This window comes from Hemicordylus capensis, chromosome 6, assembly GCF_027244095.1.
Source record: "Hemicordylus capensis ecotype Gifberg chromosome 6, rHemCap1.1.pri, whole genome shotgun sequence".
NCBI lineage: Eukaryota > Metazoa > Chordata > Lepidosauria > Squamata > Cordylidae > Hemicordylus > Hemicordylus capensis.
Window position 1 is genome coordinate 140,388,541 of NC_069662.1, and position 14,017 is coordinate 140,402,557.

General features: G+C 42.0%; 1 protein-coding gene across 2 annotated transcripts in view; it reads left to right on the forward strand.

The window, feature by feature from the left end:
- Nucleotides 1-4,333: 4,333 nt before the first annotated feature.
- SPAG6 (sperm associated antigen 6) overlaps nucleotides 4,334-14,017 on the forward strand; it is an 84,656-nt gene continuing 74,972 nt past the window's right edge. Inside the window, exons 1-2 of one of the 2 annotated variants that reach the window (XM_053263600.1) lie at nucleotides 4,334-4,724; nucleotides 5,085-5,180. In XM_053263600.1, the coding sequence (XP_053119575.1) occupies nucleotides 4,700-4,724; nucleotides 5,085-5,180 (121 nt within the window). In that variant the 5' untranslated portion in view covers nucleotides 4,334-4,699. The remainder of the gene's footprint in view (nucleotides 4,725-5,084; nucleotides 5,181-14,017) is intronic. The other variant, XM_053263599.1, reaches the window with a different exon arrangement.

The following is a 14,017-nucleotide window of genomic DNA, read 5'->3' on the forward strand; positions in this document are numbered from 1 at the left end:
TCACCCAGCTAGTTTCATGGCTGAATGGGGATTTGAACTCAGGTCTCCCCGGTCCTAGTCCAGCACTCTAACCACTACACCACGCTGCCCCCCAGTCGTGACATAAATTAGTCATGACTAATTTAGTCATTAGTCATGACTAATTTGTCCCATTAATTTCAACTGAGCAAAGTGTTCTGTTCGACTGTGTGTGTTTTAAAACTATTATTAATTATTATTATTATTAGGCACCTTGTAACCATGTGAAAGTTCTTTTTCCTACGATTGTCTTTAAAATGACGTACTGTAATGCAAAAGAAAATCCATGTTTGAAAAGAAAGGGGCCCATCTAACATTTAGCACTGTCTGAAAAAGCAAAGACCTGGGATCTCCTCCCCAGCGCTTCGGGTTGCGATCTATATGGTGTGACGTTTCAGGTCCTGGGGGAAGGAAACGCAAAAACGAAAGGCAGCGTTCTGAGGTGCACATGCGCATTGCACGCTCCAGGCCGAAGCCGCTCAGGTTTCTTGCGGTACGCACTGCGGCGGCAAAGGGATTTTACTTGTCTCTTTGTTATTGGGTGGCGTCAGTCCGGAACTACTTCAAGCAGCCAGAGTGAGAAATATTTAGATTCGGGACCAGTGTTGTCGTTTCTTGCTAGCCCCCAAACGCATTTACTTGTAAATCCCCTGAATGTGAGTATGGATGGAACTTGCTTTCCAGAAAGGCTGCATACAATCTTACTGCGTGGACAGCTATTTCTTTCTCCAAGCCTTTATTTCGAGTTAGCCCCGTTTCTTCCTCGGGAACTTTCTCTCGAGTGATTCGCGGCCCTGCTGCTGTCTTGCAACTTGGTGCTCTCAAATCACCCACAGCTTTACTGCTAAAGCGGCAATCCTATACACCCGGGCCAGGAAGGGAAGAAGGCCTACCGAATACAGTGAGACTTAACTTCTTCCGAGGAAACATGCAATGTTTGACTCAGACCCCGGCGGGAACAGGTCGCTCGCGCAGGGGCCCTTCTCTGCTTCCCTTCCTCCATCGGATCAACCTCTCCTGTTCCCTCCCGCCACCAGGGGCTGCCTGCTCGAGTCGGACGTCGCGCCTGGCTGGGCCGCTGGCAACAGCTCCTTGCCAGGAAGAGGCCAGCCAACCGCTCGGATCACGCCTCCCCCCCAGGCCTAGGCGGGGTTTCTCTGCCTCTCAGTCTCAGAAATGCCGGACTTTCCCCTGTGGCAAAAGCCCCAGCGAGCTGGGGAATCCCGCGGAGCAAAGAAAGAGGCCGATCTGTTCTTTGAAATTGTAAATGGGCGGCTATAATGTCTTGCTTTTGCTGTGGGTCCAGCAGGGTTATACACTTTCTTAAAGACACAGTACCCAAATGGCACGGGCGATGAGCTTTCCAGCATATATAGGCGACTGGGAGGATGGTGAGGTTACAATTTGATGACTGGCTACTAAAGCCCTATTCACACGTTATGCTCAACGCAGGTACAGTCTGTGCACAGTTCACGCAGGTACAGATGTTTACGGATGTACAATTACATTCACACTTTGTGTTCAGCGCGGGTACACTTCCTACTTGTGCCCTGCATTTGAAAGGACCTCTACCCACTTTAAAAAAGAACTCATGTACAATCATTCACACAAAAACATGTAAATGTAATACAGATACCTCTAGGCACTACAACCTTAAATCTCAGTGGGATTTGCTCATGTGTAGGTGAGCGCTCAACAGCCAGAGCATTAAAAACCGCAAAAAGCTCTCCGCTGGTGACTTCTATAGACCCAAGGCTTAAGCGCTGGTTTTCCTCCCCTGTCACTCGTCTCTGTCCTAAAAGGCGCAGCAGCAAGCAGCTTTTCCGTGGCTGGCGAGAAACGTTTCCCTTCCGCTTTCAAGAGGCCACATCCACATTATAAAAGTTCGGTCCTCTCCACCTGAAAACTTGAACATTCAGAAAACGAAAGCCCCTGCAGTGGTACTCTGTAGGGATACCTGAGTCTCAGGTAGCAATGAAAGTATAGCTTAATTTTTGTTTTTAAGATTCTTTATCGTCGTTTGGTGGGGGAAAATCATGCTATAGATAGATAGATAGAACGCGAGATCGTCGGGCTACCTGTGAAGTAGGAATGGAATGTTCCCCATGCTTTCATAAACATAGGAAACCACGCCTTTAAATTCTTTCTCTAATAGATAGAGCCAACGAGCGCCCAGTGCTAGACTTCTTCCTCGAGGTCCAAAGTTCAAACGCAAGTCCTCAAACTATCCACGTTGTACGCGGCCTTACTTAAAATGCTCTCAGCACTCAGTTGCCCGATCTGAAGGGTGGGAGCGACCTACCTGCTTGCTAGGGCTGTCGAATTGTACCCTTTCTGCGTCTGTTTAGGTGGAAATTCTTACCACAAGTTCCAATGGTTTCCAGTGCGACTCACTCACTGCCTTGCAAAAAGAGACTGGAGCTAGGCTGCTGCCTGTGATCTGCGCATGGTGCCGCATGCAGTTTACCGTTTTGCATCGCAGAGTGATAGAGAAGTCAAACAGCAACCGTAACACACGATGGACAAACAGGTCGCCGTGGGGTGTTTGGTTGTTCTGGGTGGCCGGGGAGCTATGGCCGGTGTCGACTTTGGATCCTGTAGCTTGAGGGACCACAGGAGAATGAGAAAAATATTGTAAAGGGATTTCTATGTTAAACAGCGAAAGGATCAGTGGTTATTATAGTGAGAGACGGAAAGGGCAGGGATTTGAAAGATTAAGCGTCCAGATATTCCGAGGTTGTGGGATGTGGGAGAGATGCCACGACCACCCTTTCATAAAATTTGTTGGGGTGGGGGGTTCACAAGGGCCACCCGACTGGGATGGGGAACGTCATTGTGTTTCCACTCCATGCCCAAATGCCTGACAGAATGCAAACGCAGGCGCTGCTGATTCCCCTTGTTGAATGTCTGAACTCCTGACATGGGCAGAAAGCTCGACCATCAGGAAAAGCGCAGTTCACCGGCGGGGCAGAGGGATTCCTACCATCAAACGTCCCTTTGTGAAGGAAAGAGCGCAGTAAGCCTCGGTGTGATAGATGTGACGCTCTAAACGCGTACTTATGGGGAATTTTGTAACGTGCGAAGTGGCCCCGGATTGACTCCTGGCGAGTTCGCAGGACTTCTTGGAGATACTATTTAGCGCTTGTTGAGCTTATTCTTTCTGGGAAAGGGAGCTTGCACAACATAAATGGAAGGTAAAGAAATTAGACGGACCACCGACTGTGAGACTACAGTTCCTAGGAAGAATAAACAAGTCATTTATTTGGTTTCTTTGTGTGTTTGTAAGGCTTCTTGGCTGAAGAGTCGAGGGGAAAATGTGAAGGAGAGATTCTGGAAAGTTTCAGGTTGTGGAGGATCTCTGCAGCAGAATTTACTTTATATCTGTTTAACGTGTTAAAGGATAAAACATGTCAGTCTCATTCACTGAGCACACCCATGAAGAAAGAGCTGTTGAATGTGAGGAAGGTTGTTTTGTGTTGGTTGTTTACTATTTGGACCTATGCGGGAGAGAATAATGGATCAGGAAATACAAATGAGATGTTTATTATTATAATAATTTTATAGCAATTTTAGAGTAGACAGTCTGTCTAGTCCCTTGGATACGCGCACTGCCAAATACTTCCGTTTAACTTGTGTGTGGATCGCACCCACGCACATTCCTAGTAAGCTTGATATTAAGAAGTAAGGAACTTCTATGGGATGTAATTGCTTTATTTAATATGCTTCAGTCTAACCAGTCATTGGACAGACAACACTTAGGACAGTAACTTTTTTTGGTGCGCAAATGAGGACTGCAGTCGCAAGCGCCCCTAGGGGGTAGGTCTCATTTAACTCAGTGAAACTTACTTCTGGGTAAACAGGTTTCGGATCGCTGCACCTCACACGCACACAAACTGAACGATGAATGGTGTGATTTTCTCTCCCATTAACTTCAATGGGAAAAGCTGACATCGTGATCCGAAACCTGTTTACTGGCAAGTAAGTTCCATTGGTTCATTGAGTCTGACTCCCGGGTAAATATGCTTAAGAGACGGCAGCTACATCTTCGTCACACAACCCCCAAGTGCTTCGACTGGAGAGAGATGGATGGCGCTGATGAGATATGCCTGCCTGTATAGAGCCGTCCGTCACACGCACAACACCTTGCACTTGCTTCCACGGAACTGGGATAAGGAAGATCAAAGCTTCCTGCGCTCAGGAAACAAGCCCGTTAGGAAATCGCGTTAGGAAATCAGGGCGGAGGCAGCTGCCTGCAGGCAGTTTGCAGAGTTTGTGTTTGCTGGCTTGTCCCCCGCCAGGACAGGAGGGCCAGCAGCAGCGACAGCCTCCCTCGAGGCGCTGCTGACTGGCAGGACTGGCAGATGCCCGTCTGATGTCACAATGGGCGGAGGCAGCGGCCAGCCTCCCGCCCACCCCTTTATGGCGCCCGCTTCCGTTCGGTTACCTAGGAGAAGGATACACACGGCAGCCCAAACTGAAAAGGCCCTAGGGAAAGAGGGCAGGACCCCGGCTGCGGATCGGCCGTTGCACTTGGCGCTGCCTGGATTTCTGAGCGAGGGGATAACCGGGGCCAAGGAAGGGACCCCCTAAAACTGCACGGAGATCGGGGTGCAGCCTAATCCGAGGCCACCCAGCCCCTGAAGTTTGTGAGACTCTCAGAAGGGCGTGATCCGCTAAAGCCATGAGTCAGAGGCAGGTCTTACAAGGTATTTATAAAACTGACTGGGGGTCTGGTGTGTGGGAGTTACTAATCTTCACAGTTCCTTGTAAAAAAGCAACACAGAGTTCCTTAAAAAGCGAGATATTATGGCATTAGCTTTGGTGGGCCAGATACACCTGCTGAAGAGGCCTCCTTTCCAGGTCAGGTTGTGTCAAAATAGACTGGTTGGTCTTCCGGGTCCCACAAGACTCCTTGTTGTTGGCTTTGCTGCAGCAGAACTCACCTTGTGGAATTTGTTATAGTTTCTCATGTAGATCACAGTAAAGGGGACAGCAGGCTTCTTTGGGGTGTTTTTGTCCTGTGAAGGTTTCTCACTGAAACTTGTTCTTTCTTTTCTGTTTTGCAGTCTTTGAGCAGTACCAGAGAGCCAGAATACAGTTTGTTCAAACTGTTGCTGAACTTGCTACTAGGCCTCAAAACATTGAGACCCTGCAGAATGCAGGTAAAAAATAAATAATAAAAATAAGTTTATTTTCCATAACATTCTCTTGACTATTTGGGTCATTTAGTACTTTGAATTCCCTACCTTTTTAGACAGGTGAAAGATGACTTGAGAAAACTATCAGATAAGGCATACATCTGCATATTAAAGTCAGCTGGCATATTCGCTTCATATCCACATTGCACCAAGGGAAGGGAAACTCCTGGCATAAGTGACTATTTATAGGCTGTTAGCAGGCTACTTCATATACAGGACAGGAGCTGAGGGCTGCAGTTCACTTCAGTGTCCGAGGTCTTCCTGCTTCTTTATGCCTTGCTCTTGGAAGATAAAATTGTAATGCTGGCAATAAATGTGAACATAAAATGGATGGGGTCAGTTCAGGCTGTTCCAGTACTGAAGCGGTTAATCTGAGAAGTAATGCATTGATTTTTCTGAGACCTCAGTTAAAACAGCATAGTAATAATATTTCATCAAGGATAGACAACAGAGGAAAGGGAAGAGGTGCTTCAAACTACACAATTCCCCGCCAGAAGAACAAATGTTATATAAATATTGTGTACATTAAATAACTATATCAGGAAAAGAATACTGTACATGGATAAGTGACATAAGGGGTTTTCTGGTTTTTAAAAAATTAACTTTATAATAAGATTAAAATACAAATCAGTACCCAGTTATTAAATACAGTATTATAGACATTATAATTTATTAGGAGTGCAATTTTTGAAAATCTTGGTATTACAACAATCCTACACAACCCATCTTACTAACCCAGTATAAAAAGATGTGCCCTCTAGTTCAGGATGTGTTTAGTATTTCCCTCCCAATAGCTAACAAATGGTGATAGGATTAGTATAATGATCTGAGGAAAGCTAACAGTCATTTGATTTATTCTCGATTAATTTTGTAATTATTAATGTAGGTCAGGCCTAGTTCTTATAAACAGCAGCTGAAATTGTAAACCTGCATTTGGTTTGGGTTATCCTAGACTGCAGATGAAGCCTTGCTGGATTGAATACTTCTCAATTAATTCTTTTTTAAAAACGAACAAACCATGTGAGCTTTCAGATGTAATATGAACAGATACAGACTGAAATAAGTTTATCTTCTCAGAGCTGTTAGAGAGACACTAAGCTCGTCTGAAGACGCGCAAGCATCTTTGACTTTTAGTGATGCAGCTCGAAAGATAACTGTATTCTTAGGGCACAAACTAGTCAAAGTTAAGCACATTTAAGTCTCATATTTCAGTGAATTGTATACTAAAGTACATGCACATACTCTATTTTACTGACTCTATAATTATCTGTTTTACTAGGTAAGATATAGTCTGTTAGCTTTTTGATAACTTTACGTATAGATTTAAACATGTTTGCTAGCAAACAAATTATACTTCTGTTTATTACTGATTTTTAAAACTCTTTAGAAATTGTTTAAGGTATTACTCTTTAAAATGCTACAAGACTTACTTGTGTCTGTTGAGTGGAATCTGCTTCCAAGTGAATGAATTCAGAATCCAGTTATTAGTATCCCTTACAAGGACACAAGCCACCTGGAAGTTTTGTGCAAGAAATGAATATATTTTCAACCTGGGAATTATGTAAGAGCTCCTGTGCAAACTCACTCCAAGCCAACAACTTGGATCCAAAGATGCCCTATTTCTAGTGGAAAGCCTCTTCTGTTTCTGACTTGGCCACAGAGTGTTGCAGGAGAAGCATGGCCTCAAATCCAGAGGGGTTCCTCCATTTGCACAAGCAAAAAGCCTTTGCACAAGCTCTTTCCAACCCCTTTTAATGGTTCCCTTGAATGTATATCCTACAGCCTGCATCTTCCTTATTTACCAAGTATTGTAATTCAAATCCTAACACAGTATGACTCAACACTGCAAGAGTCTTCCACTTGTGCCTGTGTTAAGGGTTCATGGAACAGCACTAAGTCCTTTTCTCATTCTGCTCATGGTTATTTGGAAAGCTATTCCTTTCAGTAGGATTGTACTTTCCGGTGGATTGTGTTCAGAGATGCAGAAGTATTCTACTAGCCCATGATTTGTTTTTGTTTTTAAACAACTAATCATCATATTGTGATAGAAGAATGAAATTGAAATCACAGAGGTACTCTTAATACTGGGTTCTAGAATAGAACTCGGGAGCTCTTACATAGTTCCCAGCTTGAAAATATATTCATTTCTTGCACTAAACTTCCAGGTGGCTTGTGTGCCCTTGTAAGGTATACCAATAACTGGATTCTGAATTCATTTACTTGGAAGAAGATTCCAGTGAGTCCAGAGGTATAGCTAGGAGAAAGGGGGCCTGTGTTCACCCCTCTCCCTGGCGGCCCCTCAGAGTGAGGGAGATAATGAAGAAAATCTAGCCAGATCAATCCATGTCTTGCCTCTATAGCTGTTAATCTTAATTTAACTATCTGCCTCTTCCTCTAATGCCTCTGCTCCTATAACTAAGCAATGAAAGACCTTCAAACAGATAGAGCCTCTCTAGGAAGATCTCTATCTGTTTGGAGGTCTTTCACTGTTTAGTTATAGGAGCAGAGGTATTAGAGGAAGAGGCAGATATTCAAATTAAGATTAACAGCTATAGAGACAATACATGGATTAATCTGGATAGATTTGTCTTGCAGTTTTGGTAAGGTTATGAATATTCCTAAGGCAGTAGAATTGCTCTTAATATTTGTAATATGTCTCTTTTCAAATGAACTTTTATTTTAAAGTGCTCTGGAACAAAGGAAAGAAAGAAAAACACTTTCATAATAATGATCTTAAATTATATCACTAAAATATGTTGTTGGTTCTGAAGATAACACCACGTAAAACCCATTGACTCTTTTTTCTTTTGTGGATACCTGGCAGAAAACAAAGTATTGAAGCAAGACTGTGATGCATTTATTTATTTCTTAAAATTGACCTGTTGGCTAACAGCCAATCACAATTTAAGGTCACAGTATCTAGTTTAATAGTGAAATATAGTAAAAATTTAGTAAAATCAAAAAATGTTTCTCTGAACTGAAACCTGATTATAATCCCAATCCTACAAAGAGTTCACCCACATAAATCTGCCTAATTTTAGGCCAGAAGTTGTAAATGACAATGAATCATTGTTGGGGGAGGGGAAAAAAGAATATTCCACACTAGTAAATTTGAGGATATCTCACTTTCATAAAATTTGCAAATGGTTTTTGTTTTTGTTTGATCCAGCTAGTATAGGAGAATGGACAGTCTGATTTAGATCAGTGTTGTAAGAGAAGAAATGCTTTTAGGATTGCAGCCAGTCTCTCTTTTAAGTGACAGAAATGCAGTATGATTCCGAAGTGCTGAAAATAAACAGGAACATAATTAGAAATGTGTTGAATAATATGGTTGCCTTATTTCATGTAAAATGTATAGTTCAAAAACTAATATATTTTAAACTACTTGTTGGTCCCATAAAACAAATCTTTTTCACTTTCTCAGCTGTACATTTTTTTCTGTGGGACCATCACAGCATCAACAGCTTTGATCTCACAGAGCTATGATCCCTCTTGTTGGGAGTGTTATAGAACTATAGTGCTGAACTGAAATAAAGGATGTCTTGCACACTTATGATCTATCAAGTTTAACAGAGCCCACAAGCCCTGTATGGCGGCCTGTCAGGGCCTCCTTTTTGTTTGCTGCAGGCTGGTATTGCTAAAACAAGAAAGTTGTTTAGCATCTGGCAGGCTACAATACAAGGCTAGCAGATTCAGTTAAGCCAGACTACTAGACTGTGTTTGTCTTAACTATGTAGCCTGATTTATGAAGATGTGCCATTAATATTCCTTTAAGAGAAGGACTACCCATTTCATTAAGGGCACCTGGCAGTTCTAACCAGTGTTCTCTCTAATTTTTTTCATCTGTGAGTAGAATGTGTTTTGTTCTGGGCGGCACTATCAGAGCAGTGTGAGTGCACACATGCATCCAGAGTGGGCCCTTCCTGATTAAACTTGAGCAGGATCTAAAATTAACTGAGCAGACATCAAAAAATGTGTGAGTGTGCACAAATGTGCACGCCTTAGAGGGCACACTGGCTCTAACAAACTATGAACCAAAAGAAAAAAGGGGTTCATATGCTTCAGAAGGCAACTTGATCTCAGATGGTAGGTTTGGAGAGAAATGATAAAAGGGCTCATAATCTATAAGTATTGCCCTCATTTTATGAGCAGCAAGAAGGTCTCTTGATTTTAGCAGCAGCAACAAACTGAATAATGAATTCTTTGTTTTGCGTTTGTATTTACCACAGACCACTCAAGTAACTGTTCATTTTTTTTCTTTGTCATTTTTTGACCCCACGTAATAAAAGATCACAACATGCAAAAGAATTTTGCAGCTCACAGCACGCAAAAGAATTTTAAAAACCACTACGTTTACAACAAATTCATTTCAATCTCATTTATTTATTTAATTAATTTATCATATTTTATACCGCCTGGTGTGTGTGTATGTCTCTCTCTATATAGAGGCAGTGTACATAGTCCAAAATACAATATACAAACAATTGAAACACTTTCACAGAATAAAAACAATTAAAACATTTTCACAGAGTAAAACAGTTAGAAGTTTAAAATTAGTTTTAATTAAAAGCCTGAGAAAACAGGTGTGTCTTTTCTTAAAAGCAATCAGAGGTGTAGAAACTTTTATTTTGACAGGGAGTGCATTCCAAAGCCCTGGGACAGCCACAGAGAAGGCCCGGTCCCAAGTCGCCATCATTGCTGGCAGCAATTGTAACTGGACCTTCCCAGATGATCTTAATAGGCATCAGGGTTCATGACAAAGAAGGTGTTCTTTTAGGTAGCCTGGATCCAAGGTGTTAAGTGCTTTATAGGTAATAACCAGCACTTTGTATTTTGCTCAGAAACATATTGGCAGCCAGTACAATTCCTTTCAAATTGGTGTTATATGGTCCCTTCGGGTTGTCCCAGAGACAGTCTGGCTGCATTCTGTACCAGCTGTAGTTTCCAGACTACATTGAAAGGGAGCCCCATGTAGAGTGCTTTACAGCAGTCAAGCCTGGAGGTTACTGGCATATGTACCACTGTTTTAAAGTAATTTGCCTCCAGAAATGGGCGTAGCTGATTATCAGCTGAAGCTGATAAAAAGCACTCCTTGCTACTGCTTAATTCTGAGAAACCAGAGAGAGTTTTGGATCCAGGAGCACTCCTAAGCTACGTACTATTTGTGGGAGTTTGATCCCCATCCAGAACAGGCAGAGCTAAACCATCTCTCAGATCTTGATCTCCCAGTCAGTATCTCCATCTTTTTGGATTCAACCTCAGTTTGTTATCCCTCATCCAGCCCATTACAGCCACCAAACAGGCATTTAGGGAAGTTATGCAATTTCTTGATGTAGTTGATATGAAGAAATACTGTAGATTTGGGTGTCATTGGTATATGGATAATACCCTGCACCAAACCTTCTGATGATCTCTCCCAGTGGTGTCATGTAGAAGTTAAAGAGCATTGGGGACAGTATGGAGCCTTGTGGAACTCTATACTTTAGTTCTCGCTTTGCAGAGCAACAGTCTCCAAGGGACACTATCTGGAATCTACTAGAGAGGTAAGAACGGAACCACTTTTAAACAGTGTTACCCAATCCCACCTCCCTCAGGCAACCCAGAAGGATACCATGGTCGATGGTATTGAAAGCCACTGAGAGTTCCAAAAGGATCAGCAGAGTCATACTCCCTCTGTAGTGTGTGTGCATGTGTATTCAGAATGTGGCCTTCCTGATTCAACCTGAGCGGGATCGAAAATTAACTGAGCAGACATTAAAAAACATGTGTGCACATGCACACGCCTTGGAGGAAACACTGGTCTAGATAGTCAGTTTCCTCCAAGATTGTCTGCAGCTGAGAGGCCACCACTCTTTCAATCACCTTGCCCAACCACGGGATATTAGAGATGGGCCTATAGTTGCCTATCTCTGAGGGATCCAATGTAGGTTTTTTCAAGTATGGTCTTATGATAGCCTCCTTAAGATAAGGAGGCATCCTACCCTCCCTCAGAGAAGCATTTGTGACATTATTAGGCCCTCTCTGATAATCTGATTGTTAGATAAAATAAGCCAAATTGGGCATGGGTCAAGAGAATAGGTGGTAGGATGCACACAGTCTGAAGGAGTTGGCATCCGCAAGAGTCACAAGCTGAAAGTGATGCAGTTTGACCACATAAGAGGAGTTGCTGGATATCTCCATAACAGACTCTTCTCTAATTGTAGAATCCAGTTCAGCCCGAATATGAGAGATTTTGTCTGCGAAAAACATTGGAAGTGTAACAGCGGGTAACTGATGGATCCAAATTTGGATTCAAGGGGGAGGGGGCTCATACTAGCACTCTCGCAACCCTAGACAACTCCACTGGACGTGAATTTGTGAATGCAATGTGGGCAGAAAAGAATTGCTTCTTTGTCATGCATATTGCCAGAGCATAGATCTTCAAATGTGCTCTATGTTGTAACCTGTTGGATTCAAGTCTTGTCTTTCTTCATTTGCGTTCTAGTCGACTGCCTCGATTCTTAGGCAATCTTTTCTCAGAATTGGCTCAGGTTGGTACGGAATAGTGGTAAAGTGTTTCAGTTGAAAGACCTCTCATTTCTACCAAAATGTATTCAAGGAATACAGGTGTCTGCTCTCAGGTTTGTTGGAACACATTAGCTACCCAACACTCACCTGCTCTGCATGACTCATTTTTGTGCTGTTAATCTCTCTTAGCATTAATTTGACCTACAAATAATAACAAACACAAACAAACAAACAAATACACACACAACTTTATTTGTTAGCTGCCCCATAACAAATTGTTATCTGGGCAGCTCACAACAGAGGAGTAAAACATACAATAAAAAGACATAACACATTAAATCATAACAGACAAAAAAGGTAAAAAGAAAATACAAAATACAATACAAAGCAGCATTAAAGCTAATTTTAAAATTGGTTGAAAATCTGAAAACCCAAATTAAAAAACCCCAAATTTAAAAGGCCTGTGTGAACAAAAAGGTCTTTACCTGGTGTCTAAAAGAACAGAGTGATGAAGCCAGGCGAACCTTACTGGGGAGGCTATTCTATAAATGGGGTGCAACCACCAAAAAGGCCCTCTCCCTGGTAACCACCCGCCTCACCTCATTTAGCAGTAGCACTCGGAGGAGGGAAAGAAACAGAAAATGTCACTGCCAGTTTCTTTCATTATAATGGTTCTTGACTAAATCTCTCAACTCAAGATGTGTGTGTGTGTGTGTGTGAGAGAGAGAGAGAGAGAGACCGAGCAAGCGCAAGAGAGAGAGAGAGGTATGATTTGCTTCCTGTATAATAGTGGTATTTTGGCTATAAACGCTTAGTGTAGAATGGTAGTTAATTGTTTCAAAAAAAGAAGTATGAAGTACAGTTTGCGACACAGTTGTGTAGCAGATAACAGACAAATCTGTTATGCTGCCTCTTCTGTTTCTAAATAAATACCAAGACTGGAGTGAAGCTACCTTCTATAACACTAGAAAGAAAATGAGCTGTGATTATCTCTCTTCTGCCAAGAAAACATTATTTTCTAAGCAGCCAGCGTGATGTAGTGGTTAGAGTGCTGGACTAGGACCGGGGAGAGCCGAGTTCAGATCCCCATTTAGCCATGATACTAGCTGGGTGACTCTGGGCCAGTCACTTCACTCTCAGCCTAACCTACTTCACAGGGTTGTTGTGAGGAGAAACTCAAGTATGTAGTACACTGCTCTGGGCTCCTTGGAGGAAGAACAGGCTATAAATGTAAAAATAAATAAATAAAAATAAATGATGGTGTCAGGTTTTTTTTTAAAAAGGTGTGGGCCACAATCCAATGCATAGTGGCATTGAATGCATACACTTAATGAAATTTAAGTGTGTATGCACTAAGTCCAATATGCAAGTTTGCTTGGACATATGTCTCACTTAGTTCACTAGGGTTTACTCTCTGGTGAGAGTACTATATAGGATCATTGCCAGTGTTTAACTCTGTTCTGACTTGTGGCCATAGCATTGTACCTAATCTTAACCATGTCTCTTTGGAAGTAAATCCCAGTGATTTTATTGAGGCTTACTTTCAAGTAACTCTGCTTAGGATTGCAGTCTTTTTTTTTGAAAGGAGCTGAGTGCCCTAGGTTTGTTTTGTCTTCAAAGGGAGATGGATGGAACATTTTCAGTTGTTAATTACATTCAACCCCTACATTAAGCTTGAAGTCCTAAGCACATTTACTTGGAAGTAAGTCACTGAAACTAATGAGATTTACCTCTGGGTAAGCACATATAGACTCAAGCTGCAAGTGTAAATAGGCATCCAGATTCAATTGTATTCCCATTAATATTCCTAGCTAGCACTGTTACAGCTGAAACTGGTATAGTCAGGACAGATGCTTTAGAATTATATTTTCATGCTATCTGCGATTACAAAATTGTTCTAACCTTTGTTATTTAGTGTATCCCAAAACGTGAATAAGCCACTGTTGGGCTTCATAGAACTTACTCCTAAATGTTTTTAAGAAATGAGGATTTTTTGTAATACTTTATAAGATTACATTATTGAGAGTTTCTTGATCTGTATCAGAAAACTAATTTCTTTGCTTACAAGCAGCCCATCTGGCAGTGTCATTTAAAAGTTGGTTTTAATTTATTGTATTAAAGCATTCCCTCACATTACAATAGGAAATAACGGAGAGAGAATTCTAATTGCATCCATCCATCCATCCATCCTGTCCACATCCAAAGAACTCAGGACTGCATTTTGAAAAGAGGCTTTAAAAAAGCATGGCATAGTTCATATTTAGAATATTATCTCTCTACACATTTAAAAACCA